The 27,454-nt window shown below is 43.4% G+C and overlaps 1 protein-coding gene across 8 annotated transcripts in view; it reads left to right on the forward strand.

The window, feature by feature from the left end:
- MORN1 (MORN repeat containing 1) overlaps positions 1-27,454 on the forward strand; it is a 262,334-nt gene that overhangs the window by 154,681 nt on the left and 80,199 nt on the right. For 7 of the 8 annotated variants that reach the window (XM_056795982.1, XM_056795980.1, XM_056795981.1 and 4 more), the window contains 2 exons: positions 6,388-6,536; positions 7,622-7,698. In XM_056795982.1, the coding sequence (XP_056651960.1) occupies positions 6,388-6,536; positions 7,622-7,698 (226 nt within the window). The remainder of the gene's footprint in view (positions 1-6,387; positions 6,537-7,621; positions 7,699-27,454) is intronic. The other variant, XM_056795983.1, reaches the window with a different exon arrangement.

The following is a 27,454-nucleotide window of genomic DNA, read 5'->3' on the forward strand; positions in this document are numbered from 1 at the left end:
CGTTTTAAAAAAGCCATGAACACAACCACAAGATGGGGCAACACGGGCCATAAGCAGTTCATCTGACAGCTGTGGGAGCCAAAGGAACTGCAAACTCAGTATGAATCAACAGTGACAGCAAGAACCCCAAGGCAATCTCCTTTCCATGAAGAAAATTGTAGCTTCCAGGAACGAAGAGGTCAGAGCCTGGCTGCACTCTGCCCCTAGTAGAGCACAGGCTGTTTCAGCTACTAGTGTACATAGTTGGAATCATATCGATTAACTGGCAGGTGACCAAGAGATAGTCACGACAGACAGCAAGGGGACCCAGAACGCCACCAGGTGAGCGTCGGGCGATGGAGCCAGGCTCAGGTTGGCTAGGGAAGGAAAGACCAAGGTGGGACGTCATAACTGGATTCACCTCTTGGAAGGACCCGCAGGAGGGAGGGGAAGGCAAATCACTCCATTTAGCCCCAAAGGGAAGAACTGCTAACAATGAGTGGAAGCCAAAGAGAAGATGGTTTGGGTTCATGATGAAGGAAAAGCTTCAGAATGATTAGAACTGTATAAAAGTGGGAATGGACTTCTTCAGGGCATAGTGAAACGCCTTCTCACAGAATCTTCAGGCTGGGGATTCTCTGCCTGCTTCTGTCTCTTTCATTCCTCCTTCCTCATACTCTCTGCTCTCTCTTTTTGTCTCATAAACTTCATCAGTTCCCATGGGTTTAATTATCATCTCTCTGCAAATGACTTCCAGGTATATCTAGTATCTGTCTCTCTCCCTCCCTCCCTCCCTCTCTCTCTCTCTCTCTCTCTCTCTCTGTCTCTCTATGTCTCTCTCTCTGTCTCTGTCTCTCTCTGTCTCTCTCTGTCTCTCTCTCTGTCTCTCCCTCCCTCCCTCTCTCTCTCCCTCTCTCTCTTTCTCTCTCCTCTCTTCTGTCTCTCTCTCCCTACCTACCTCTCTCTCTCTCCCTCTCTCTCTTTCTTTCTCTCTTCTCTCTCTCTCCTTCTCTCTCTGTCTCTCTCTCTCTCTCTCTCTCTGTCTCTGTCTCTCTCTGTCTGTCTCCCTCCCTACCTCTCTCTCTCCCTCTCTCTCTCTCCCTCTCTCTCTTTCTCTCTCTCTCCTTCTCTCTCTCTCTCTCTCCCTCTCTCTCTCTCTCTGTCTCTCTCTCTGTCTCTCTCTGTCTGTCTTTCTCTCTCTCCCTTCCTTCCCTTCCTCTCTGTCTCTCTCATTCTCTTCCAATCTCTTCCTCTCTCTCTCTCCTCTTTCTCTTCTCTCTCTCTCACACAGCATGAGGCCATATATATATATGTATTTATGCATGTATATGTATGTATGTGTGTGTATGTATGCATATCCAGTCTCAGTTTGCTCTGGTTGACATTTCAGACAAGTTATCCCATGATCATTTCAAACTGAGGCAAACATAGTTAAGAGACTTGCCCACGGTCACAGAGCTAATGTCTGAGAATATAGTAGATGCTTAAATTCTTATTCTTTGATTGGATTTCATATGAGAAATTAGATTAGATGCTTTTTGAAATCCCTTCTAAATCTACAATTCATGATTCTAAGATGAAGTCAAAGAAGCGATCTGGAGTAGTGAATGGAGTGTTGGCCTCAAAGTTGGAGACTTGGGTTCAAGTCCAATTTGGTGGTTGTTGTTGCTCAGTTGTTTTCAGTTGTGTCCAGCTCTTCACCACCCCATCTGAAGTTTTCTTGGCAAAGATGCTGGAGCAGTTTGACATTTCTTTCTCCAGCTCATTTTACAGATAAGGAAACTGAGGTTAAAAGGTCAAGTGACTTGCCTAGGGTAACACAGCTAAGAAGTGTCTAAGGTAAAATTTGAACTCAGGTCTTTCTGACTCCCAGCACTCTCTCCACTGATCCACAAATCCAGATTCTGACACATACTGGCTCTGTGACCTTGGGCAAATGGCTGAACCTTGCAGAGTCCAAGATAACTCTCTAGGACCAGAAATCACAGGACAGATACTGAGCTGCATTGGTAAAAGGAGCTTCGTCATTTGAAGTTCCCTAAAACACTGAAATCACAGATCTGGACCATGACTAGATAATGACTATTGGTACAAGTAGAGCTTGAGGTAGACTTTGGAAGGGTGAATAAGATATGGACAGACAGAGAGAGAAAGAAAGGGCAATCTGGTTCAGAGAAGAGCACAAGTCAAGGCACAGAGGTGAGAATGAGCATGGTGTGTATAGGAGATGGTGACAATAATCAGCCTACCACAGTATTCTCCATGTTTTTTGTTCCTTAAACTCCTTTCAACAACACTACCACCACCGCCACCACCAACAACCAAGTGTTATGACTCTCAAAGGTAACTGAGCAGACAGCTCATAATAATCTTTAAGATTGATTCATTAAGTGCTTGAAATAACCATAAATGATATAAAAATAAAACTCCAAAATAAAATTTATAGTCATAATTACCAATATAAGATTTTATTTACAAATTTTATTTACTATAAGTAGCATTTTTGGTGAAAGAAGTTACAATTTGGAAGATGTTTGACATAATATGATAATTACAAGTAAATTTAATTTCAGTGTTGGACTTTTTTTAACAAAGGTTTGCAATAGTTGGCTCTACACCAGACAAATATAGTCCTAAATCTGGTTCTGCATTGAGTTTATTCCTGTATTTTGATTTAAAATGAAGAATAAAGTGAAAATGCTTGCTCCTACAAATATGGAATAGAAAATGGGAGACTTTTATGAGTTCCCCTCCTGAGAGGAATGAATTTTTTAGTTTTTAGCTATGATAAAAATGAACATCCAGTAATAACATAAAAATATTTATTTTCTTACTGAATGACTGACCAGTGTTGCCACACCAGTTCATTTGATAGTTGCCAACCAGTTCATTAGATAGAAGAATAATGACATAAGGAAAATTTAAGTTTAAACTTCAGTGAAAGACAATATAAGATTTGTTTCTACAGAATATTTGTGTTGGTCTGTGATAGTTTCAAGATGGCTTGTAATGAATATATTGAATGATCATTATTTCCAAACAGTGCATTTTGATCACATGATTGCATAACTGATAAAGTATTGAGAGGAACAAGGGAGAAAGTCTGGTAAAGTACAGCAGAATGCAAATGAGGATATATATCCATGAGAATCATTATGTGCTAAAATGTTGAACTCTCACAGTGGTTTGAAACAGTTTGATGACAGTTTGAGAAAATGTAAGAAACACTGCTAAGAAGCAGTCAGAGTTTGGATGTAATTGCAATATGAATATTTAAATCATTGAGCACATGATCATGACAGTTTCAAATTGCTCTTAAAGATAAAAACCTATAATGCTTTAAATATTTGCATGCTTGTTGTCACAGAGATAAAATATATTTGTAACATAATTGAGCAATTATTTTCTGTTTAATGTGCCATTAAATATTTTTTTATTGTGAAATCTTTCTTCCATTGTCAGAACTCCAAAGGGGGCTCATGTATCACTAAAGGGGAACTATTGACTTACTATAACTAAGTAGGGTTCATTTGTATTGTGAAATAGTGAGAAGTTTGGAGAGAAAGTATGGCACCAGATTCTGGGAGGCCTTAGAAACTAAGCAAAGAGTTTTAAGTTATTATGACAGAAGGCAATGAATATTTTAATATTTTCAAGCAGAAGGTTGTTATGATGAAGGTAGTATTTTAGGGAGATTGGTCTGCCTATGGTGTGCAGAATGGATTAAAGGGGAGGAAGAATGACTATAGGATTTTTTTTTCTCTTTTCACCCCTTCCTTGATATAGGAAAGAAGAATTTTCTAGGCAGAAATTACCCTGCCTAGAACCAAAACTGTATTAGTAGGCCTATAATAAAAGTAGATTTCACTTTGGTAAATGTTGCCCTGGTCATTCTCTTGCTAGTGTTGACAGACTAAAATTAAGGAATGACCCAGTGTTCTCTTCCTCTTCTCACCCTTTGCTCCTGAAGTTTGAATGGGGCTCATTAAGCCTTCCCAAGATTTGACCATACTGGAATAAGTGTGCTAATGAAAATTCAGATTGTTTTGGCGGTGCTTCCTAAATCAATGTTCATTGTAATTAAGGTTTGTGTTACCATCATTGTTTACTATTTTAAAAATTCAGCTGTGCTCATGGCTGGAGGAAAGAGGCCATGGGTTTCTATTGGTCTCCATCTTAAAGTACAGAGGCATTCCCTTCTCTAGTAGGCCAACTCAGAATAATGGTGTTATTCATTGCCTTAGAAAACCCTTGGCTATCACCTGAAAACTGTTCTTGACCTGTCCCACTACACACAATACTAAGGCTGGCTCTCTGAAAATTATAGTTTCTTTTAAACCTTCCCACCTATCTTTTCAGTATTTTTCTCCCTTCAAAAGCCCTTTCTTTCCCTTCTGTCTGTTACCTCCCATTGTGGAGGTCATCTTGGTAAAAACCTTGCTCTCAGCTGGTACCCAACAGTCCTTACTGAGGTCATGGGGATTCCCTATAGAGAAACAAGTATGTTATTGAGGACAGAGGGACTGAGCTTGGAGATGGAAGACTTGGGTTCGGTCTCATCTTTGACACTTCCTGTATATAACTTTTTTCTGCAAGGCTGCCCACCCTTCACATATAGCCACTTAGAACTTGAAACAGTTCAACAAAGAGGGGATTTCTCAGGGTTTTAGTAATGAAAAGAGAAATGCCAAGCAACAGCCACAGCCCCCTTTATGACCACCCAGAAGGAATCCTGTACCTGAGAAGGAAGAGACAAGGAGAAGGTTGTTCAGATCTCTCATGTCTTAGAGACATAAATCTCTAATGGTGGAATTGTGGGCATCTTGACAGGCAGTGGAAAAGATATTTGGGGGCAGGGAGCCCCAAAACATATTCTGTTGTAGTTTTCTGTCTTACTAAAGTAAACCTTGAAAGAAACTACAGGTATCCCTTCTACAACATGACTTTCTCCATCTCGCTTTCAATATATCTCCCATAAGTCAGCATAAGATACTATTTCAACTCTTCCCTCCTTTCTTTTCCTTCCTTCATAACTTCCTTCCTTCCTTCTTTCCCTCTTTCTTTCTTTCTCCTCCCTCCCTATTTCAACTCTTTCCTCCTTTCTTTTCCTCCTTTTCTTTTCTTTCTTCCTTCCCCATTTTAAAGATGAGGAAATTGAGGCTGAGAACAATTATGACCTGCCCAGGGTCAAAACAGTTAGTAAAAGTCTAAGGCAGGGACTTGAGCTCACAACTTCCTGACTCTGAGCCCAATGTTTTCCCCTTCTAGCTGACTTAGAATTTTCAGGCCCAAGTTAAAAAAAAAAGGAAGAGACTTAGGTTGTCTCTATGTCCTAGAAGAAGTAGACTTCAGATCTATGCTCTATACATGATTTCTCTTAAGTAAAACATTTCAGACTTTCTTCTCTGGTACAAAGGGAGGGCCAAAAAAATTTTACATGGATTTTCCAGATCTTGGGGGTACTATCTTAACCCCAATAATTTAGAGATATATCTATACCTGATAATCTAATCCTTTTGGTAATTGGGCCACAACGGCTCTTTATCTTCCTTTTACTGTCTATCTTGTGTGCTTCAGTTCATATATGAATCATTATCAAATATATGTGATATTTATGTATGTATATATCTATGTGATTCATATATGTATTCCATTAGAATATAAATTCCTTGAGGACAGGGAGTATTTTTGCTTTTTCTCTATATCTCTGGTGCTTAACATAGTTCTCAGAATATAATAATCATTTAACAAACATTTATTGATTGAAATATGGATCTGCCTTTCATATGTGAATTCTTCTCTTCATAGTTTTTTCTTCTTTTCTCTAAACCCTCACCTTCTGTCTTAGAATAACTACTAAGTATTGGTTATAAGGCAGAAGAGTGCTAAGGGCTAAGCAATAGGGGTTAAATGACTCACCCAGGATCACACAACTAGGAAGTGTCTGAAGCCAGATTTGAACCCAGGTTGTCTCAGCTCTAGGCCTGGCACTTTATCCACTGAGTCACTTAGTTGCCACTAGTTTTTTCACAAGGGTCCCAGGATGCTCAACTGTAAGGGGTAGTTTGGCCCAACCAGATAGTCTCAAAATCAGTCTTACACATACTCACATGCGTATACTCTCTCTCTCTCTCTCTCTCTCTCTCTCTCTCTCTCTCTCTCTCTCTCTCTCTCTCTCTTCACACACACACACACACACACACACACACACACACACACACAGAGCTTCATAATTCTTCAGGCTGACAAGGTTATACACCAGTTGGTAGTACATGGTTAGGTCCTCTTCCAGCACGTCGCCTTGGCAACAGACATCAGCTTGCAGAAAGAAGACATCTTCACTCATCTGAAATACTCCTTCTGACTTTTGGGACTCATTCTTAGAAACTGTTTCTTTCTTCTTCCTAGAAGACCCTCATCTGATCTCAAACCCGGTGAACCCGAATTTCTATTCTCCACATTATCAGCAAGTTGATCGTGGCTACGCTTTGTTTCCTAATGTCCGTCTTGCCGCTCCTCCCCCAGAATACCATCCCATGACATTCATAACCAACAAGGTAAAAGCCTTCATTCCATATTGGCCTTCCTATCCTGTAACCCTGTAGCCCGATCACCCTCACTCTCAGCTAGGAGGTACTTGGTCAGCAGAGATCACAGAATCTCCAAAGTCTAGTTCCTAGTCTCAGGCATACATCTGAATCAGCTCTTGCTGGACCACCCCTACACAGTCATCAAGAAATTGTAATCTAGGGACACTGCAAGATTTGGTGGTGGTGGTGAGTTGTTCAGTTGGGTCTGACTCTAGGTGACCCCACAGACAAAGTCCAAAATGATCATTGGAGAACTATCAAGAAAGGATCAGGGAAGTCTTGATGTAGAAGGTAGAGCTTTGGAGGAAATAAAGGCTTCTCCAAGAGGCAGGAAGGGAGAATCAAGACCTGGAAGACAGCCAGTACCCAGGGCTAGGGAGATGTGCTGGGGGTGGGGGGGGAGATGCTCTGGAGAGGGTGTTGGAGGGACAAGGGGGAAGCCTTTTTAAGTCGAGCCCTCTGAGCAGCCAGTAGTCAGAAACGGAGCTTGAGATGGAGAAGGGAAGGAAGAGAAGAATTGTCCAAGGAGGGGCTGATGGTGAGTCATCTCCACCTGATGGCTCCATTCAGTTCTGGTCCTCCATCCTGGGCAGACGCCTGGGGGACTCCTCCTTCTAGGTTCCCAGCTCAATGCTTTGTCTCACCCTCTTTCGCTGAGAAGATGGGTAGGGCCCCTGAGAGGGTGCTGCTTTCCAGGAAGTGAGAGCAGCATTTGGCAGAGGGGGGGGGGAGCTGCTTATGTATCTGTAGCTGTTGTCCTGGCAGCTGGCCCCTCAGCCAGGTCTGACTGCGATGCTTCCTTGTAGGAGGAAGTCTGGGGGAGGGCAGAAGTGGCACAAGGCAGCATTCTGGGTTGTATAATGGACTACAACTAGGGATGCAAACAAGGGCAGAACCAATACAATGTTCAAAGCCACCCAATTTCTTGAAAGTTATTTTCATTTAAGAATGCAAAAGATTCTGATTTCAATCTGCTTTGGTATCCAGCTCCTCTAAATAGTAAGCTTTGTTTTCTGCCTTCATCCTCTATCCTCACTCCTTTCTACTTATAGAATGAAGACCAAAAGCGAGATGGCACCCGATATTCTGAGAAAAAGGGTAATTCGAAGAAGAAGATGCTACGAGGCAGGTACAGTGGGCTTTCTGCTATCCCTGTCACTCAGCTGGAGGTTGGTTCTTTCTACTTAATGAGGAGTTTCTCTCATTTAGCAAGAGCCTGCTAACAGGTGTTTCTATTTGGGGAAGTACTGTATTTCCTTCCAGACAATGACTGGCCTCCTGACAATCCTCATTATCCCACCTGTTCCATCCCTGCACCTGGTGGTCCCTGCTAATGTGCACCAGCCAGGCTGCTTAGCCTAGGCCGTCTCCGAAGGGCTATGTATAAGGTGGGTGGGCTTGGTTTGCTTACAGAAGGACATGTCTCTCTTGGCGTATTTTAAAAGTTTGGCCTGCCTGGTACCAAAGGTGTGAATTTCATCAGGGGTTTCTGCCTTCACAGCTCCTGGGGGAAGATTCTGGAGCCCAGAACCCAAGTTCCTTGAGGCCTGCCTGGGCTGCTTTTTTGGTTTTGTCCTCATATCCCCAGCATCCAGCCCTCAGCCTGCTGGATGAGGTTGGACGTGGGGAGACACCCAGCAGTCAGACCCCTTCACCCTTCTGGTTCTCTAGAAATAGGGATGCTGTTGTTTAGCGCTCTTGTGGGAAGTCTATAAAATGTTGTGTAAAAATAGATTGGACAAATGAAGTGACTTGCTTGGCTCTGAGCTCCAAGCTCTGCTTTAGTGGAACTCTTTGGGTTGTAAGTTGTTTGTTTTAACCCTAGGCCACATGAGTGCCTATGCCAGAAAGCCTAAAGCTTTAAGAGAAACCTGAAAATTTCCCAGTACGACTTGGGAAAAACGCCCACGAGGAGGTCACAAAACTATTGCCAACAGAATTTCAGAAAAAACCATTGGTCAAGAGACACCCAGGCTCTAAGACCAGGATTCTTAACCTTTTGTGTGCTCTGGGCCTCTTGGGCAAACTGGTGAAGTTTACTGATCCCCTTCTCAGAAGCATGTTTTAAGTGCACAAAATAATATTCACAGAATTACAAAGAAAAACAATTATGTTGAAATATAGTCATCACGATATGTTTAAAAATAAGGTTACAGGATAGGTGACTCAGTGGATAGAGCCAGGCCTAGAAATGGGAAATCCTGGATTCAAATCTGGTCTTGGATACTTCCTAACTGGGTGACCCTAAGCAAGTCACTTAGCACCATTTGCCTAGCCTTTACCACTCTTCTGGCTTGGAACCCATATTTAGTATTTATTCTAAGACAGAAGGGAAGGCTTTTTCAAGTAAAAAAAAGTTCATGGACTCCAGGTTAAGAGCTCCTGCTTTAGGCAATGTCTGCTTATTCTGTCATTTCTAAATGTGATTTGGGGACTCAGAGCATGTGACTAGCATCTCATAATTGCCCAGATTCTCCAAATTGTGTGGGATTGACCACACAGAGCACTATCTACCCATGAAATGGAAAAGAGGCACAACTCTTTCCTAGCTCTCCTTTTCCTCATTACAATATTGAACCTTTTCTCAGAAGCTCCCATAAAAATGTAGGAAGCATGATCCCTTAGGAAAGCAGAGAACTGGTTGCTCTATATGAGGCTCTTAAAAAAAAAAGCCTTACCTTCTATCTTAGAATCAAAACTATGTATTTATTCCAAGGCAAGAGAGTGGTAAGAGCTAAGCAAAGAGAATTAAGTGACTTGCCCAGGGTCACAGAGCTGGAAAGCATCAGAGGTCATATTGAACTCAAGACCTCCCATCTCTAGGTCCAGCTCTCAATCCACTAAACCACCTAGCTTCTTCTGACAATAAGACTTTTTTAAAAGAAAAGAAATAGATAGTAAATAAATGGAGAACAATAAATGTGAATTATCTTCCTGTATAACTTCAGGTGAGACTTTCCCCCACTATGGGCCTCATTCTCCATCACCTATATCAATAAAGATCTAAAAATCCTTTCATTACCTGTCTTGGAGGGCTGTTGGGAATGCTTTATAAACCTTAAAGAGTTATCATAAAGGGAATTATGACCATGAAAAAGCATATGATCAGCCTTTCTTGGGAAGTAGGAATCAAATAAGGATTGGCTTTTTCTACATAAGTAAACAAGAATATTTTTGTTGCTTATATTTTAATGCTGTTACCCTAAAAAGTTTTAATGTTTGAGTTTAAAAATCTTTGGATTTTTTGCTTTAAACAAATCAAAGCAAATATTTATCTTGCTGCCAATATTCACGTTTCTTCAGAAAACCCAGACTGGGGAACCCAATTCCATTCACCTTAAGAAAACAAGAATTTTAAATGTCTCCCCTCTCCCTCTCCCTCTCTCTCTCTCCCTCTCCCTCCTTTCTCTCTCTCTTTCTCTCCCTCTCTCTCTCTCCTCTCTCTCTCTCTCTCTCTCTCTCTCTCTCTCTCTCTCTCTGTCTCTCTCTCTCTGTCTCTCTCGTCTGTGTGTCTCTCTCTCTGTCTCTCTCTATCTCTCTGTCTCTCTCTGTCTCTCCTTCCCTCTCTCTCTCTCTCTTTCTCTCCCTCCTCTCTCTCCTCTCTCTCCTCTCTCTCTCTCTCTCTCTCTCTCTCTCTCTCTCTCTCTCTCTCTCTCTCTCTCTCTCTCTCTCTATCTCTCTCTCTCTCTGTCTCTCTCGGTGTCTCTGTGTCTCTCTCTCTGTCTCTCTGTCTCTCTCTGTGTCTCTCTTTGTCTCTCTCTGTGTCTCTCTCCGTGTCTCTCTGTGTCTCTCTCTCTCTCTGTCTCTCTGTCTCTGTCTCTGTCTCTGTCTCTCTCTCTCTTTCCGTGTCTCTCTGTCTCTCTCTCTGTCTCTGTCTCTCTCTCTCTGTCTCTGTCTCTGTCTCTCTATCTCTCTCTCTGTCTCTCTCTTTCCGTGTCTCTCTGTCTCTCTCTCTGTCTCTCTGTCTCTCGCTGTCTCTCTCGCTGTCTCTCTCTCTCTCTCTCTCTCTCTCTCTCTCTCTCTCTCTCTCTCACACACACACACACACACCACACACACACACACCAACCTTGAGCCCAGAACTTGAGTAAAGGAAGCGAGGATTCCTTTGGCATCCCTGACAATGGGGTCGGTGGAGTATCTTGTCTCTTGAATACTGTGTAATTTTGAAACTGCCCTCCCTGCAAACTCTAAACCTTCCCTGGGGTCCCCCACAAATGTGTGCTGTGAAGGAAGCAGCCAGTCTAAAAGCCTCCTTCCTAGCAGCAAATAGCAGGGGAACAAGCCACAGAAGAGGGCGACCCACAGCTAGCTTGTTCATTCCTGAGCTTTTGACAAGGAGAAGAATGGCTGGTAAATAAGGCTGCCCTTGACAGAGAGAAAACACAGCTGGACATCTGTCCTGAAATAAGGCCTGGTTCGTGATACAAAGGAGACAGGGAGACTCGCTGAATGTGCCTCTCTTCTGATTAGCAGACATTTGTCTGCTCGAGGAAGGAGGCGAGGCCCGGAGCAGGTGTCTCACTGTGCCATCTGCACGTCTGGGAACAATGGGCAGAGGTGGGAATCCCGTTCAGGTTAGCTCAGACTGATTGAGCCTCTGCTCTCACCGCCGGTCCAGGTGTGGGGGTCCATTCAATTGGAGTCCCATCCTGGAGAGGTCTGTGAATGGGTGGGATTTCAGAGCAACACAAAAGGAACACCGAGTCTCTTTTTTGGCTAACCCAGGACCCAGATCATGGACAATCTAGCTAGCCACATGTAATCAGCCCCACTGAGATTAATGAGGAATGAAAACAGAAATCATGAGAAATGCAAGCCAGCCCAGAGCCTTTCCCGGCATTGATTAAAGGCAGAAGGAATATTCAGACACGCTGGAACCCAGCCAACCAGCTAACATCATCCCCAGGCCTCGGAAATGTTCTGGAGGGGTAGATCAGAACCACAACCCAGTTTTTCAGAAAGGAATTTTCTCTGTGGACCGGATCCGATTCCCCAGGCCAAGATGAATGTGATACAAAGGGCCCAAAGTGTAGAAAACCTTCCAGGGTGGAGGCTTTTACTCTTATCAGAAAGCATTTGGCAAAGCCCCCTCCAACATAAGGTCATCCAAATGTCCTCACTAAATTCACTATTCTTTCTGGATCTTATGGCCATAGATACTGAGCTTGGAGGGACTGCAGGAGCCATCTATCAATCAATGATCACTTGTTGAAGCACCTACTGTGTGTCAGGCACTGTGCTAGTCCAACCCCTTCGGTTTTTATTTAGTCAATTTAGAACATTATTCCTTGGTTACAATCAACCCCTTCATTTTTTAGATGAGGAAAAGGAGGTCTAAGGAAGTTACATGAATAACCCAAGGTCTCATAGTACACATATGGAAATGGGTTTTCAGCCCAGGTCCTGGGTTGTCTGACTTCAGTGATGATATACTGTTTCCACTGATATTGAATGAGGTGAGTCGGATGACTGTATGTAGGTTCATTCATTCATTCATTCATTCATTCAATGAATATTTATTGAACATCAATTATATTAAAAGGGCTGGGCATGGGGATGGGGGTAGGGAAAAGAATATGTTGGCCCAAATGAAAGAGAAATACATAATCCTGACTTGGGAGATCATTGCCTCATCCATCGGTCCACTGGGGCCCATCATCTCTCTCACCCAAGCTGCCATCCAAGTGACCCGAACTCAGTGGCTAAATTGTACAGTGAGAAAAGCACTAGCTTTGCATAGAGAAAACAGGGGCCATATGATTTTAAAACCATAGATTTAGAGCTTAAAGGGTCCTGAGTCCTACCCCCTTCTTTTTTACAGATGAGAAATTATTGCTGTATTGTTCAGTTGTGTCCAATTCTCCTGGCTTTTCTTGGCAAAGATACTACAGTGGTTGCCATTTCCTTCTCCAGGTCATTTTACATATGAGGAAGTGAGGCCAAAGAGGTTAAATGACTTGCCCAGGGTCTCATAGCTATCAAGGGTCTGAGGCCAGATTTGAACTTGGGTCTTCTGACTCCAGGCTCAGCAGATGGCACCACCTAGCTGCCCTATAGATGAGAAAACACTAGAGAGCTACAAAAGATGATGTGGTTTACCCAGAGTCATGCAATTCCAAAGTGTTTGAATTTGGCTTAAATTCAGGTCTTCCTGAGGTCAAGTTCAGTGTCCTCTCTAGTATATCCTGCCCCATTTCTTATGACCTATGTGGCTTTGGGTAAATCGCTGTTCAACTTCTTGGGGCCTCAGGTGCCTCCTCCATAGAGTGAGGAGTTTAGACATCTGAAGGCTCTGATCTTCTCTGAGCCTCCAGCCTCAGAACCACCATTTTCCAGCCCTGGACCTTAGTTTCCCGATCTGTCAGGTGAGTCGTTGGCCTGTTTGGCCTTTGAGGGCCCTTCTAGACTAAGAGAGGGTGACTCTGAGAATAGGTCTTTCTGTGGCCCATCAGATCACCCCCTGCTAGCCTGCTCAGAAGGAGGCTCTCCTTTAGAGGTTTACATCTGGAGAGACGACCAGAAGTCCTCTCTCCTTAGATGACTCTTCCCTTGGGAAGAGAGATCTGCTGGGGGCAGATTCTCAGTAGATGGCCTTTGCCAAGGGAGGGGGGTGCTCCCCAACCTAATCTACTTGAAGTGCTTATATAAATGGGTTAGCTCTGATAGCTTCCCTAAGAAAGCTTCTTATGTTTCTTATCTTATCTTTTTAAATATTTTACTTGGGTAAAGTGCCTCTGCTGGCAGTCTCTAGAAGGCTTCCCTTGGGGAGATCAGTTCTGGGTGGTGACTAGGGAGGGCACAGCTTTCAAAAGAGATGCTGTAAGAGAGAAGGGATCCTGGGGGAGCTTCCCCCCAAAAGTGGAAGGGAAATTCTGGGAAAGCAAAGTGGAAAGGAGGACTGAGGAAAGAGCTCTAAGATTTTCTCCCCAAAGCTCCCTGGGGCAAGGGCCTTCCCTGCTCAAATCCAATTGCCAAAAAGTGGTTAGAGTTTTGTGATTGTGGTTCCAAATGAGGAAACATAGCTCCCCGGGCCCCAAACCCCACACTTCCTGGACAGAGGCTGGGGTACATGCTTTTCACAGGGAGGTGGCCAGAGAGAGGCGGGACAGCCTCACCCTCAGCCAACTGGGCCCGGAGCCAAGTGTGTCTTTGGCATGCTCTCACCTTCCCCTTCAGCACCACTTCAAATGAGATAATGTAGGCAAAGCACTTTGTAAACCTTAAAGCCCAACACAAATATCAGTTATTTATTATTGTTACTGTTGTCACTTTCCTCCCAGCTCCCAGGCCTTTGGGCCCTTGTGCCACCGCCTTCCGCCATATTCCCACCGCTGACCAGGCCTGACTCCCCTGCTCTGTCTGGGCTCAGGCTCTGCACTTCTTCCAAACTAGCTCAAGTGCCGGAGCTGTCTGGGTGGAATGGCTCTGATAAACCCATTCCCATTTAAGAGCTAAAATAGATTCGTACGAATCTCCTGAATTCATAAACGGCAGGAGCTCTCTAAAGTGCTTGCCATCCGTAGCCTCATCTAAGGCTGACAACCCTGAAAAACAGAAAGGGCAGGAGTTGTTAGCCTTCCTCCACATGTAGGGGGAGAGCAATGCCTAATGGTCATTAGCTAATGGCAGAGGTAGGAAGAGAGCCCCCTTTGGGGATCTGTTGACTCCAAGCCCTGCACTCGAACACACCCCACTACTTCAAGCTTTTGCATTTTGATAGGTGCATGGGATGTTCCAGGAGGACTAGCCCCTCTGGTGGGAAGGCTTGCTGAGCCCTTTTCGGGGCTGCTCATCCACTTTTGGTGTCTACCTTCACCCAACTCTCACCCATGACCCTAAGAAACCACAGCACGTTCAGTAGCTACATCCAGGCAAAACCATCTCAGCAAATGGGCTAAACCAAGTTGAGGGCCACCAACAGACCTCAAACCCAACGATAGATTGGGGGGTGTCTACCGCAGGCATACGAAAACTTCTCCTGGATGAATGGATGGATAAGAACAATCTATTCCAGTGGTCATGAAGGTAACTGAAGTGGGTGTTCTGGAGTGCTTAAAGCTTGGTGAGACATCAGAGTTGCCAAGGTCATCCACTGCATCCTGGGCCATCACCAGCCACTCTGCCATTGGCCTTTGATGACTCTGGAAGAGAGTGAGGCTGATGACTCTGTGCAACTCTGCCTCACTTAAATACAATTCATGTACAAGTCAAGACATCACCGCCACGGTGTCATTGGTCCTTTTAGAAAACAAAAGGTGATGGGGGCAACTAGCTGGCTCAATGGAAAGAGAGCTCTGCCTAGAGATAGAAGGTCCCAGGTTCAAGTCTGACCACAGACACTTCAAAGCTGAGTGACTCTGGGCAAGTTACTTAACCCCGATTGCCTACCCCTTACCGCTCTGCTGCCCCTAGAATGGAAGGTGAGGTTTTTGAGCAGCAGAATGGCAAGATCAGACTTATACTTTAGAAATATTATTTTATTAGCTATGTTGAAGTTAGGGTAAGGGTCAGGGGAGAGGCTGAGAATCAAGATTCCTATTAGTAGCCTATCGGGGGAATAGCCAGGATAAGTGTCAGTGAGATTATAAACCACTTCTTCCATATGTGGCTTTGGATAAGTCATTTAATATCTTTGGACCTCAGTTTCCTCCTCTGTAAAATGAAGGGTTCATATTAGATGGCCTCCGAGGACTCTTCTAGCTCTAAACTTCCAATACTAGGAAGCTGGGACCTAGAGTGGTCCACTCTAAGCTCACCATGAAAGCTTAGTGAAGGGGATGGGAAGTAAGAGTTGCTGTGGAGGGAAGATGGACAACACTTGACTCCAGGTGACTGGGAACTTTGCCAGTGTCCCATTGGTAACCCAACCTAGAGATGAGTTCTGTTCAATAGAAGTATGGCTCTTGAATGAAGCAATTGAGAGTGTCCTACACCAAGAAGTATCTCTGGATGGAGCCAACATGGAAATGCTTGAGCAAGTCATGCAAATAAATCCCCTGACCTCATGGTGGAGCCCAGGGCCAAACATTGGTGTTACAGAGTCAAAGCGTCACTAATAGAGTGCTGGGTGAGCAAACCTAATTAACAGCCTGCCAAACTGATGATACTGTGGACCTGAGAAGATGGAGTTATATTTATTTGGATTGTTGTTGTTGTTTGGTCATTTCAGTCATCTCTAACTCTTTGTGACCCCATTCGAGGTTTTCTTGGCAATGATACTGGAGTGGTTTACCATCTTCTCCAGCTCATTTTACAGGTGAGAAAACTGAGGCCAACAGGGTGAAGTGACTTGCACAGGATCACACAGCTAGTAAGTGTAGAAGATCAGATTTGAACTCAGACCCAATACTCATCTATCACACCAAAATTAGAAGGGCCCCTTTCCTCTTCTATAATAGGAAGGGTTTGAATTAAATTGCGTATTTGATTTTACTATTTTGTCATTCTTTGTGGACATGGAAAAGCCACTGACTAAGGAAATAGCACTCCAGAATACTAGTGCCTGCCTTCCTTTCTTCCTGAGCCCCTTCCTTTCTGCTTCCTTCCTGTCCTTGGCCCTTTATCTTTCTCTCTGCCGACTTCCTTTCTTCACTGCATTTAGGATAAAGTTAGATCCTTCAGCTCAGGACTAAGAATTCCTGGAACAGCTATGTAATTGAGCAACTCAGAATCTTAATCTGGAAAGAGTCTTTAGAGTGTAGTAAACAGTATTTCTGACATGGAACTGAAATCAAGTCAAAGGCATGGCCACAAATGATACAGTATAAAAGGAATAGTCTGCACTCTAGCCAGAAATTTTATCCTCTGTGTTCATGGCTCCTGAAGCCAGATGTGTTCTCTTCAGGAGAGGATCACAAGAAAAGAATGGCATAAAGTAATACAGTTGGAAAAAACCCATCCATGGGAACAGAACACTAGCTATACAACTCCTTTGTGCTTTCTCTCTGGAGGGGGATGGCATGCTCCTTGACCTACATTTCAAAAGGAAGTTTTCTTCTTGGCTTTTATTTGTTCATTTCTGGGATTTCCAAGTAGACCATCCCCTACACTCACAGTGATCCCTCCCTTGTAACAATGAAAAGCAATTTGGCCCTATTGGGCCACATAGGTGGCTTCTTATACCTGTATTCAGTACCACTCTCCTATTCTTTATTGATTTCATTATATTCATTGGCTATATTCTTCTCTTTGTTTACCATATTTCACCCTAGTCCTACAAATCTTCCCATTTTCTCCCAGATTCTTCTTATCCCTCAGTTCCTACAGTGCAATAATATTCCTTTACATTCATGTAACACAATTTGCTCCTCCATTTCTAATTGATAGATGCCCACGTCGCTCCCAGTTTTTTGCTGCCTCATTAAGGGCTGCTATGACAACTTTGGGGTGTACAGGGCCATTCCTTCTGACTGAGACCTCTTTGGGACGGTGCATAGTTGTGGTATCTCTGAGTCAAGGGATATGAACAATCTGGTGCCATTTCTTGCATGATTCCAAGTTGATTTCCACAATGTTGGGGCCAAATCACGGCTTCATCAACAGCAAATAAGTTATCGTGCCTGACTTTCCACAGCCCCTCCAACACTGACTATTTCTGTCTTTTGTCATCTCTGCCAGTTTGCTAAGAGTGAAGTGAAACCTCAGATTTGTTTAAACTTGCACTTTTCTTATCATTAGTCATTGGAACAGTCTTTCATATTCTTCTTTTGAAAACTGCTCGTATCCTTTTATCACTTATCCACTGGGAACTCTAACTGGGATTTTTAATAACGTCTATGTATAATGGAGACCTTGGACCTTCTGAGTCCTGCCTCTGACATTACTTATGGTTGCATGACCATAAATGAGTTACTTAACCTCTCAGTTCAGTGAGCAATTTTCTAGGACTATTGGTCATAGAGGAGGGGAAGAAGGGGAGAAGGGCGGGAGAAGGAGAAAATTATAGATGATTCACTAAATCTCCTTTTTGTCTCCTCCATTAGAATGTAAGATCTTGATTGGTCACTTTATTGTATTGCTATCTCCATTACATAGCAAAGATCTAGCATTTGGTTGTTCAGCCATTCAATCATGTCTGACTCTTCATGACCCTGTTATGGGGTTTTCTTGGCAAAGATCCCAGAGTAGTTTGCCATTTCTTTCTCCAGTTCATTCGACAAATGAGGAAGCTAAGGTAAATAGGGTTAAGTGACTTGCCCAGGATCACACAGCTAGTAAATATCTGAAGCTAGATACAAACTCAGGAAGATGAGTCTCCCTGATTCCAAGTCCAGTGTCCTCTCCACTGTGCCCCCTGAAGCCCCCCAGGATCTGATTACTTCTTGGATAAAAGGAGGTAAACAGAGGTGAAAGGCATAACCCAACAAGATTCCCGGTCTCCTTGCTTAGTGAGATGAGATCGTGAGTCGTTCTGCTTCTCTGTATTCTTCCAAGAAACTGGAAGGTGTTTTATGAGGAGAGAAAACATCCTCCCCTGCCACTTCTCTGTGAAACTCGTTCCCTTTACAACAGAAGAGGATGTGAATGGATTTCCAAAGTCCCTTGCTGATTACGCCAGGAGGATCAGTTGGCTTGAGCCAAGCCTTAGGCGCTCCTGCCGATTAGCCTCTCCTCAATGGTACAGTCTGTTCCATGCTGACTATTGCGTTATCAGCTTGGCAGGCTTCAGGTAAGATTGAAACCTCCCACCTACGCACATACCACATGGAGCTGCAAAGCCACCTAGACTTTCCACTGTGCTGATGGAGCGGATGCCTTCCCAAGGATTGGAAGGAAGAAGTCATGATCGTGAGGAGAGCTGCCAAAGGATTGCAGCTTTGCGTCCGTCCGCTATTGTCTTACTTGCAGATATTATGTATGAGCCACAGGACACAGTGATGGAGCCAAGCTTGGGGGGGTGGAAAACGTGGAGGATGAAAATAATGCTGAGCAGATGGTTCGAGAACAAGGTAAACACAGAACAAGAATGCACTGACAAAACTCTGCGTCAGCCTTGGACCCAGAGCTCCGGTAAAACTCACACAGCATCCAGGAAGACAAAAGTGATGGGAAGAGCCCCCAGCCCTGAAAAGGAAGGCTCTTTGTGCCTGGGTTTGGAACCCCCACAGGAGAAGCACCCAGGAGCAAAGAGCACAAGAAAAGACAGCAAGGCAGAGGAAGATGTATGAGCCAAGAAAGTGAGGGACCAAACAAAGTGGGGGATGGAGAGAAGAGGCAGGGACACCAAGGAGCATAGATCTGAAGTCTACTTCTTCTCGGACATAGAGACAACCTAGGGCCCTTCCTTTTTTTTTTTTTTAACTCAGGCGTGAAAATTCTGAGTCAGCTAGAAGGGGAAAACATTGGGCTTAGAGTCAGGAAGTTATGAGCTCAAGTCCTGCCTTAGGCTTTTTCTAACTGTTTTGACCCTGGGCAGGTCATAATTGTTCTCAGCCTCAATTTCCTCATCTTTAAAATGGGGAAGGAAGGAAGAAAAGAAAAGGAGGAAAGAGTTGAAATAGGGAGGGAGGACAAAGAGGGAAAGAAAGAGGGAGAGAGAGGAAAGGAAGGGAGGAAGGAAGGAAAGGAAGGAAAGAAAGAAAGAAAGGAAGGAAAGGAAGAAAGAAAGAAAGAAAGAAAGAAAGAAAGAAAGAAAGAAAGAAAGAAAGAAAGAAAGAAAGAAAGAAAGAAAGAAAGAAAGAAAGAAAGAAAGAAAGAAAGAAAGAAAGAAAGAAAGAAAGAAAGAAAGAAAGAAAGAAAGAAAGAAAGAAAGAAAGAAAGAAAGAAAGAAAAAGAAAGGAAGGAAGGAAGGAAGGAAGGAAGGAAGGAAGGAAGGAAGGAAGGAAGGAAGGAAGGAAGGAAGGAAGAGAAAGAAAAAGAAAATGAAAGGAAAGTAAGGAGGAAAGAAAAAGAGGAGAGAGAGAGACAGGAAGAGAGGAAGGTGGGTGGATGGATAGATGGATGGATGGATTTATTAAGTGTTTACTGTGTGCCAGGAACTATGCTAAGGGATAATAATAGCACCTAGTTCCTAGGGTTATTTCAAAGAACAAATGAAATAATAGATATGAAGTACTTTGCAAACCTAAAACAGCTAACTGTTATAATAGGAGGCCACTAGGTTTCTCAGAGGACAGAGTGCTAGGCCTAGAGTCAAGAAGTTATTTTCAGGCACATCTGACTCTTTGTAACTCCATTTAGAGTTTTCTCAGCAAAGAAACCAGAATGGTCTGCCATTGTCTTCTCCAGCTCATTTTTACAGATGAGGAATCTGAGGCCATCAGGATTAAGTGATTTGTCCAGGGTCACCCCGCTAGTATCTGACGACAGATTTGGACTCAGATAATCCAGACTCCAGGTCTAGCACTCTCTCTACTGCACCACCTTGCTGCCAGGGATCAAGAAGTTCTGAAATCAAATCAACCTCAGACATATACTAGCAATGTGGTCCTGAGCAAGTCACTTAACTTCTGTTTTCCTTAATCAACCAGAGAAAGAAATGGCAAACTACTCCAGTAACTTTGCCAAGAAAACCCAAGGGCAGTATGGTCCAAAGGACTACAAAGGCTCAGACACAACCGAACAAGTTAACAACAGGAACAAATTATTATTAGGACTTACCAAGCTTACACAGAAAAGAGGCAGCAGGCACAGCTAATGAACTGAGGCCTCTGACCCTTGATCCAGAGTTCTCTCCACTCTCCTAAAGCTCCCCAAGCAACGACAAGACTAGTGAATGCTCCTTTCCTTCAATTCCAGCCCAAGGTGGCAAATGCGAACAACCATGCAGAACACCCTCCACAAATCAGCTCTTCAGACAAGGAGTCCAGGGAGTAGAACACTGTGGGTGCTGGAAGAGGCCAGGCATGAAGCTGAGATGGAGTATCTTGTCTGAGGAGCAGCCAGGAGTCATCCACTAGATCAAAGAGTATAAGAGAAGAGAATTCGGTAGAAAAAGCCTGGGAAGATAGAAAGGGGCCATGTGATGAAGGACTCTGGACTCCCCAAAGAGGATTTTATATTTGATCCTGAATGGTAATAGAGAGTCACTGGAATTTATTCAGTGGAGTGGAAGGGCTATGGGGATGGCAATGTATTCAGACTGACTGTGCTTTAAGATATTCAATTTAACAGCTGGAGAAGGATGGACTGGTGTGGGGAGAGACGGAGGCAGGCAGACCCACCAGCAGCAATTGCAATAGTACAGATGTGAGGGAATGAGGACCTACATCAGGGTAGGGGCAGTGTTGGAGGAGAGAAGGGGCCATATGTGAGAAATACTACAAAGATAAAGTTAACGGGTGTTAGTGACAGCTTGGATGGGGTGAGAGTGGGGAGAATGGTGAGAGACACTGAAGAACGATGCCTGGATGACTGATAGGAAGACAGTACCCTTGATAAGCAAAACAGGAATCTTCATCAAGAAGTTAAGAAGAGGGAGGGGTTGGCAGGAAAGATAATGAGTTCATTTTTTTTAGACCTTTAGCTTCCATCTTGGAATTAATATTAAATATTGGTTGCAAGGTACAGGTTAGGCAATGAGGGTTAAGTGACTTGCCCAGAAGTATGTGAGGCCAGATTTGAATCCAGGACCTCTCATCTCTAAGCCTGGCTCTCAATCCACTGAGCCACCCAACTACCCCTAATAACAAAATAAATTTTGGACATGCTGAGTTTTAAGATGACTATAGGACCATTATAGGTTCAAGCTGTCCAAAAGTCAGCGAGAGAAACGAGACTAGAGGTTCAAACTGAATTTGAGATTTATGAATCATCATCATAAGGATAAAGCCTGAATCCACAGGAGCGGATAAGATTATCAAGTGAAATAGTATAGATATCCAGTTAGCCAGGGTTGACCTGCCTATGTAGGCTGTGAAAGAAGAATCAGGCAGCTGGGGAGAATTGGGAGTGAGCAGTGTCAGAAAAGAGGGTGCCAAGGAAAAGAGGGTGCTTGACAGTGTCATGGTCTTCAGAAAGGTCAAAAAGGAAGGGGATTAGGAAAAAGCCATTCAAATAGGCAATAAAGAGCCAATGGTAACTCCAGAGAGGGCAGATTCAGGCGAACCACGAAGTCAGAGCCAGATTGTAGAGAGTGAGAGAAAAGGAAGTGGAGGAATTGATTTTTAAAGGCTTTCTTAGGGATCAAATGAAAGTTCTGGAGGATAGGGGAGCCGTGGACATGTTTGTGGGAGTAGGGATTGAGCCAATAGAGAAAGAGAGAGATTGAAGATGAGATGGTGCAATCTGCTGGAGGAGGTAGAGAAGAATTGGATTGCTTGTCCATATAAAGGGGTTTGCATGGCATGGGTTGAAAGAAATCTCCTCAGTGTAGCTCTACCCAGTTCCTCTGAATTTTTCCAAGTAGAATTTTCAGAATGATTTAAGGTCTCTGACTCTTGAATCAATGATATAATAAGAATTAAACCAAATTTCTACTCTATATCTTAGATAAGTATTAGAAGATTACTAGTATCAATAGATGAAAAGCAATTAAAAAGATAAACTTCAGAGCCTAAGTGTTTCTCTACTTAGCTGATTGGATGTGGCTGGTTGAAGTCTGAAATTTAAAAATAATAATTCCTGAAAAATCTCCTGGAAGCCACTTGGGAACCAAAGAAGAGCAGATGGAGGCAGAGAGCAATGGGGTACATAAGCATAGAGGAGAATCAAGCAACAAGTATTTATTAAGCACCTACTGTATGCCAGGCACTGTGTAGAGAGGGCAGTTCGATGAAAATGCCAACTTGCAACCCAATGGCATTAGTAGAGGATGCTGGCAATGTTGGCAGGGAAGGAAACCAAGCAGTAGTATGGGAAGCAGAAAAAAAAAATTCCAACAGGGATTACATCTTAAGGGTATGAGTGGCCTTGGCCTCCATATTGCCCAGACATAGACTTTCTTTACAACTGTCCTTCTGCAAAAATCAAAGATTCACAGAATTTTAGAAAAGGACCCCAAATGGCCAGAAAAGGGACCATGCTACCATAACATACCCCAAAAGTGGTTAGGCAGTTCCATACTTGACAACATCCAATGAAGGAAAAACCAATCATCTCTTAAGGCTGCTCATTGCATTCTGAGCCAACTCAATGATGAGATTTTTTTCCCCCTGATGTCCAGCCTGAAATTGCCTCTTTGCATCTTCCACCCAATGTTCTCTGGGGCCAAGCAGAACTACTAGTGTAGACCTTCCATGGGAGACCTCCTCTAGATATTCTTCAGCTTTTCAATACCATTCTTGAGCTACGGTGCTCAGACCCAGAACTGAACATTTGAGCAGATAGCATTAAATAAAATAGTAGAATCACTTCCTTCCTCCTGGAAGCTCTTCCCCCCTTAATGTAGCTCAAAGTCACAATACCTTCATTAGAGGCTACAGTACACTATTATTTCATATTGAACTTGTGGTCCATTAAAACCCCCAGATCATTTTCACATAAACTACTATTAAATGACACTCTTCTCCCCCCTTGCCCTCCTGCTATACTTGTGAATTTTTCATAATCCAAACATGATTTTATATTTATCTTTATTGCATTTAATCACTAGATTCATTCCAACACTATCAAGATTTTTAAAAATCCTTACCATTGGTCTTAGAATCAATACTGTGTATTGGTTTCAAAACAAACGAGTGGTAAGGGCTAGGCAAAATGGTGGTTAAGTGACGTGTCCAGGGTCACAAAGCTAGAAGTATCTGAGGCTAGATTTGACCATTTTTCTGATTTGAAAAGTGTGAAATTCTATGTGCATGGGGAATGGGGTGAGGGGAACAAAAGGGAAAATCATTCTTGGCACTGATCTCTCTGGGACATTTAGTTGAATACCTTTCTCTCAAACCAAGAGGTTTTCTGTTTGGCTTGGTAAAAAGAGACAAGTCCTAACCTACAACATGTTTGAATCCTGGGGTCCCCACATATGAAGAGGACCATGAGAATTTTTATAAAAATGGAAATCGGGACCGACAGCATTTGTACGATGCTTCTTCAGGCACCTGTGGTGCCCACCAACAGATTCATTGCCAGGGACATTAGTAAGCACGAGGCCAGTTGGTGAACATTTTGTAGGGGGGCACAGTGCTGGCAAGCTGACAGCTGCTTATCCCGTTCGCGGGGCTGAGTTAGAGTGTGCTGTGGAATATGAAAGACGCCATCCTACAACAAGATCTGTGTTGCTCTGAGTCATGTTTTGTGAATCAAAGATGAGGCATCACTTTATAAAATCCCTTGAAAAAGATGCGCTTAAAAAATACCCCAAGCCTAGGAAACTTGGAGAGTTACACATTTACCCAGGGTTCCAATTTAGGGGACATATGTGAAAGCAAGAATCTGTAACACATCAAAAATAATTCACATAAATATGTACAGACCCAAATGCTAAGGGCAAACTTTCTGGTAGATTTTGTTACTGTGGCAACTTGGCAACTTAGGTTTTTTGTCGAAATGTCTTATTTTAGTGAAAATGGAATTATCAAGGTCAGTTTCCCCATCTGTAAAATGGGGGAGGAGAGAGGACTCCATGGTCTCAGAGGGCTCTCCGAGCTTTGACTTTGTAGGGGTCCATCATAAGATCATCTTTGGCATCTTTAAAATGAGGTCGCCTTGTATTCTTAATTGGTTATTCCAATCCTTAGAAGGTACCAAAACAAAATCCACCTCTCCCTCTTAAAAATCATGAGAATGATACTAATGGTTCTCATTTCTGTGGTGCTTTGAGGTTAGTAAGACTCTTTCTAGCCATTATCACATTTGAGTCTCCCAACAAGGCAGGTGAGAGAGGTTCTTTCAGATGGTTCCTGGGCGGTCATTGGTGAGGGATTACATATGGAGTCCTTAGTTTGTCAGTTCTGCTCTTAGCATCTTTCTGGTAGGCGTCTTCATGTGTCCTGAGTTCTTGATCTACGCTGTCTGGGAGTGGAAACAAAAGGAACTGAGCTGAGAATAAGGAAAGCATTGTTGATTCTTGGGCTGGAGCATCCCAGAAGTTACTAGCAACAATCGCAAGTCTCTGCCAATTCCCAGGAACAGTGAGTGTATTGTCCCACCACCTTCCAATGGACAGTCTCACCAACAACGCCAGGTTATCCAGAGCCAGTGGGAAGTGGTCGCTTGGCTTAGCCCCCTTACCTGATGGAGGAGGAGACCAACGGCTGGAAGGAGGAAGAGGCTGGTCCAACTCATGTATTTCAGCCCAAGCAATTCAAGCAAAGGTCTTCTAATTCCCTGTCCAGAGCACCCTCATTTCCTAGAATTGACAGCCCCGGAAGACTTGGGATATTTTCATTTTAGTGTTTCTGCTTTCCTACTAGATAAGTGAGAGAAGAGAATGGAATCGTTGTTTCAGAGCAGAGCCAGGATTTACATCCAGGATTTACACTTTGATCCCACCTTTAGCTCTGAAAACAGATGACAGGGAACAGAGGAATCCTCTCCAGGAGTATTTGTGGATAGGAAGTCCCACCTCTCTGGCTCTAGACTGCCCTAGACAGCCAAAAGAATGTCTTGGAGGGGCAATATTCCCACAGAGGGGCTAGAAAAATGTTTTAAGAAATAGCAGTAAACCGGAGTATGTGTTTAGTTTCCCAAGGTGACTCCAGGGGCCCCAAGTTATGAGCAGGTTTCCGGCCAAAAGTTTCTTTGTTAACCATCTAGTCTGCCTAAGAGAATACGTTTGTCTGACTAGATCACTCTCAGATGTTCTTAACTGGGGAACAAAGAGCAAGGGGAAAGGGGTTTTGAAATGGGGTTTTGAGGCTTGGGATCCCCCACTGCCTGTTGGTACACAAGTCATTCATAAGCAGGAGTTGGCCTTTACTTTTTGTTTTTTAATCCTTACTTTGCATCTTAGAATCGATGCTGTGTATCAGTTCTAAGACAGAAGAGTTGGAAGGGCTGGGCAATGGGGATGACTTGCCCAGGGTCACAAAACTAGCAAGTGTATGAGGTCATATTTGAACCCAGGACTTTCTGTCTCTATTCACTGAGACACCTAGCTGCCCCCATGCCTTTACTTTTGAAATTTTTTATTTAATTAGTCAATTTAGAAGATTATTCCTTGGTTATAAGATTCATGGTCTTTCCTCCCCTCCCCTCCCCCTTCCCATAGCCCATGCACAATTCCACTGGATTTTACATGTGTCCTTGATCAGAACCTATTTCCATATTGTTGATGTTTGCACTAGGGTGATCATTTACAGTCTACATCCCTAATCATATCATGTGATCAAGCAGTTGTTTTTCTTCTGTGTTTCTACTCCCACAGTTCTTTCTCTGGATGTAGATAGCATCTTTCTCATAAGTCCCTCAGAATTGTTCTGTATCATTGCATTGCTGCTAGTAGAGAAGTCCATTACATTTGATTGTGCCACAGTATATCTGTCTCTGTGTACAATGTTCTCCTGGTTCTGCTCCTTTCACTCTGCATCAGTTCCTGGAGGTTCTTCCAGTTCACGTGGAATCCCTCCAGTTCATTATTCCTTTGAGCACAACAGTATTCCATCACCAACAGATACCACAGTGTGTCGTCATTCCCCAGTTGAAGGGCATCCCCTCGTTTTCCAATTTTTTGCCACCACAAAGATACACCTTTACTTTTGAAAGAAAAAATACTCCGTAAAGGTCTTACTATATTTGCTTTAAACAATAATAACACTTAATACATAAAATATATATTTGCTTTAAAAAAAGGTTGTTATTTTGAAAGAAAAAACTCAGTAAAGGTCTTACTATATTTGCTTTAAAAATAATAAATAATAACATATATTTGTTTTTAAAAAGGTTGTTACTTTTGAAAGAAAAAACTCAGTAAAAGTCTTACTATATTTGCTTTAAAATATAATAAATACATTTGCTTTTTAAAAAGGTTGTTACTTTTGAAAGAAAAAACACTCCATCAAATGTAAAGGTTTTACTATATTTGCTTTAAAAAAACAAAAGGTTGTGACTTCATATAGTAGTTGGATCTTGTAGGATAGTGTCCCCCTTTTTGACCCATGTGAGTGAGTAAGTGATTAAACAGTTATAAGTGACTCCCACGTCAGGCACTGTGCTAAGAGCTGGGGATACAAACGGGAAAGACAGTCCCTGGCCTCCAGTCTAATAAGGGAGCTGCCAATCTAGCATGTCCTTTTGGGTAGAGAGTGTGTACGTGCCTCTAGCCAATGGGTCTAAATGCTACAACAAGGATACTTTCAATACCAGCAGGCCTGAGTAGGCGAGAGAGATGAACAGGCAGCAAGAAGCCAAGTTATTCCAAGTCACCAGAGGAGGGAGAGTAGCTGGGAGTGAAAGGAAAGCCTTTGGAGTGTGGGAAGCAGGAAAGAAGGAGAACCCAGCTCAAGGTGCTGAAGGGGGGCTTCCAGGCACTGCCCAGAGGAAGACGCAAGCCTGGAGAGCCTGTCCCATAGTACCTTGCCGTCTTGGGATCAGGGAGTAAAAGGAACGAGGGTGGAGAAGAAGAAAGTGGAATCACAAAGAGAAGAAGCTTGACTTCTCGTGTCTAAAATGAGGGGGTGAGACCAGATGGTCATCCATCTCTGGTACTCCATGAAGCCGTAATTCCCAGGGAGCCTGAAAGAGACCTGGGGGGGTGAGGGGGGCGGGCAGGGGAGAAGGCGCTTATGGGATTGCACACAATGTGCATGTTCCCAAGAGTCCTCAGCCAGGAGCAGAGTCCTTTCTGGAGCTATTGTTGACTGTCAGATTACAATATTTGAGATGGGGAGAAATGGACAAGATCCAAAGGTTCAGGGCTTCATTGCCAAACCTAAAGAAAAGAGAAATGAGTGACCCAAAGCCAACGTAAGGGACATCCTGGTATTTAAACCCGAGCTTCCATTAATTTCTGGGGGAACGTCATGCTTGGATCCATTCTCTAAGGGTACAGACCAAAATGGCAAACA

The sequence above is a fragment of the Monodelphis domestica genome, chromosome 4, assembly GCF_027887165.1.
Source record: "Monodelphis domestica isolate mMonDom1 chromosome 4, mMonDom1.pri, whole genome shotgun sequence".
NCBI lineage: Eukaryota > Metazoa > Chordata > Mammalia > Didelphimorphia > Didelphidae > Monodelphis > Monodelphis domestica.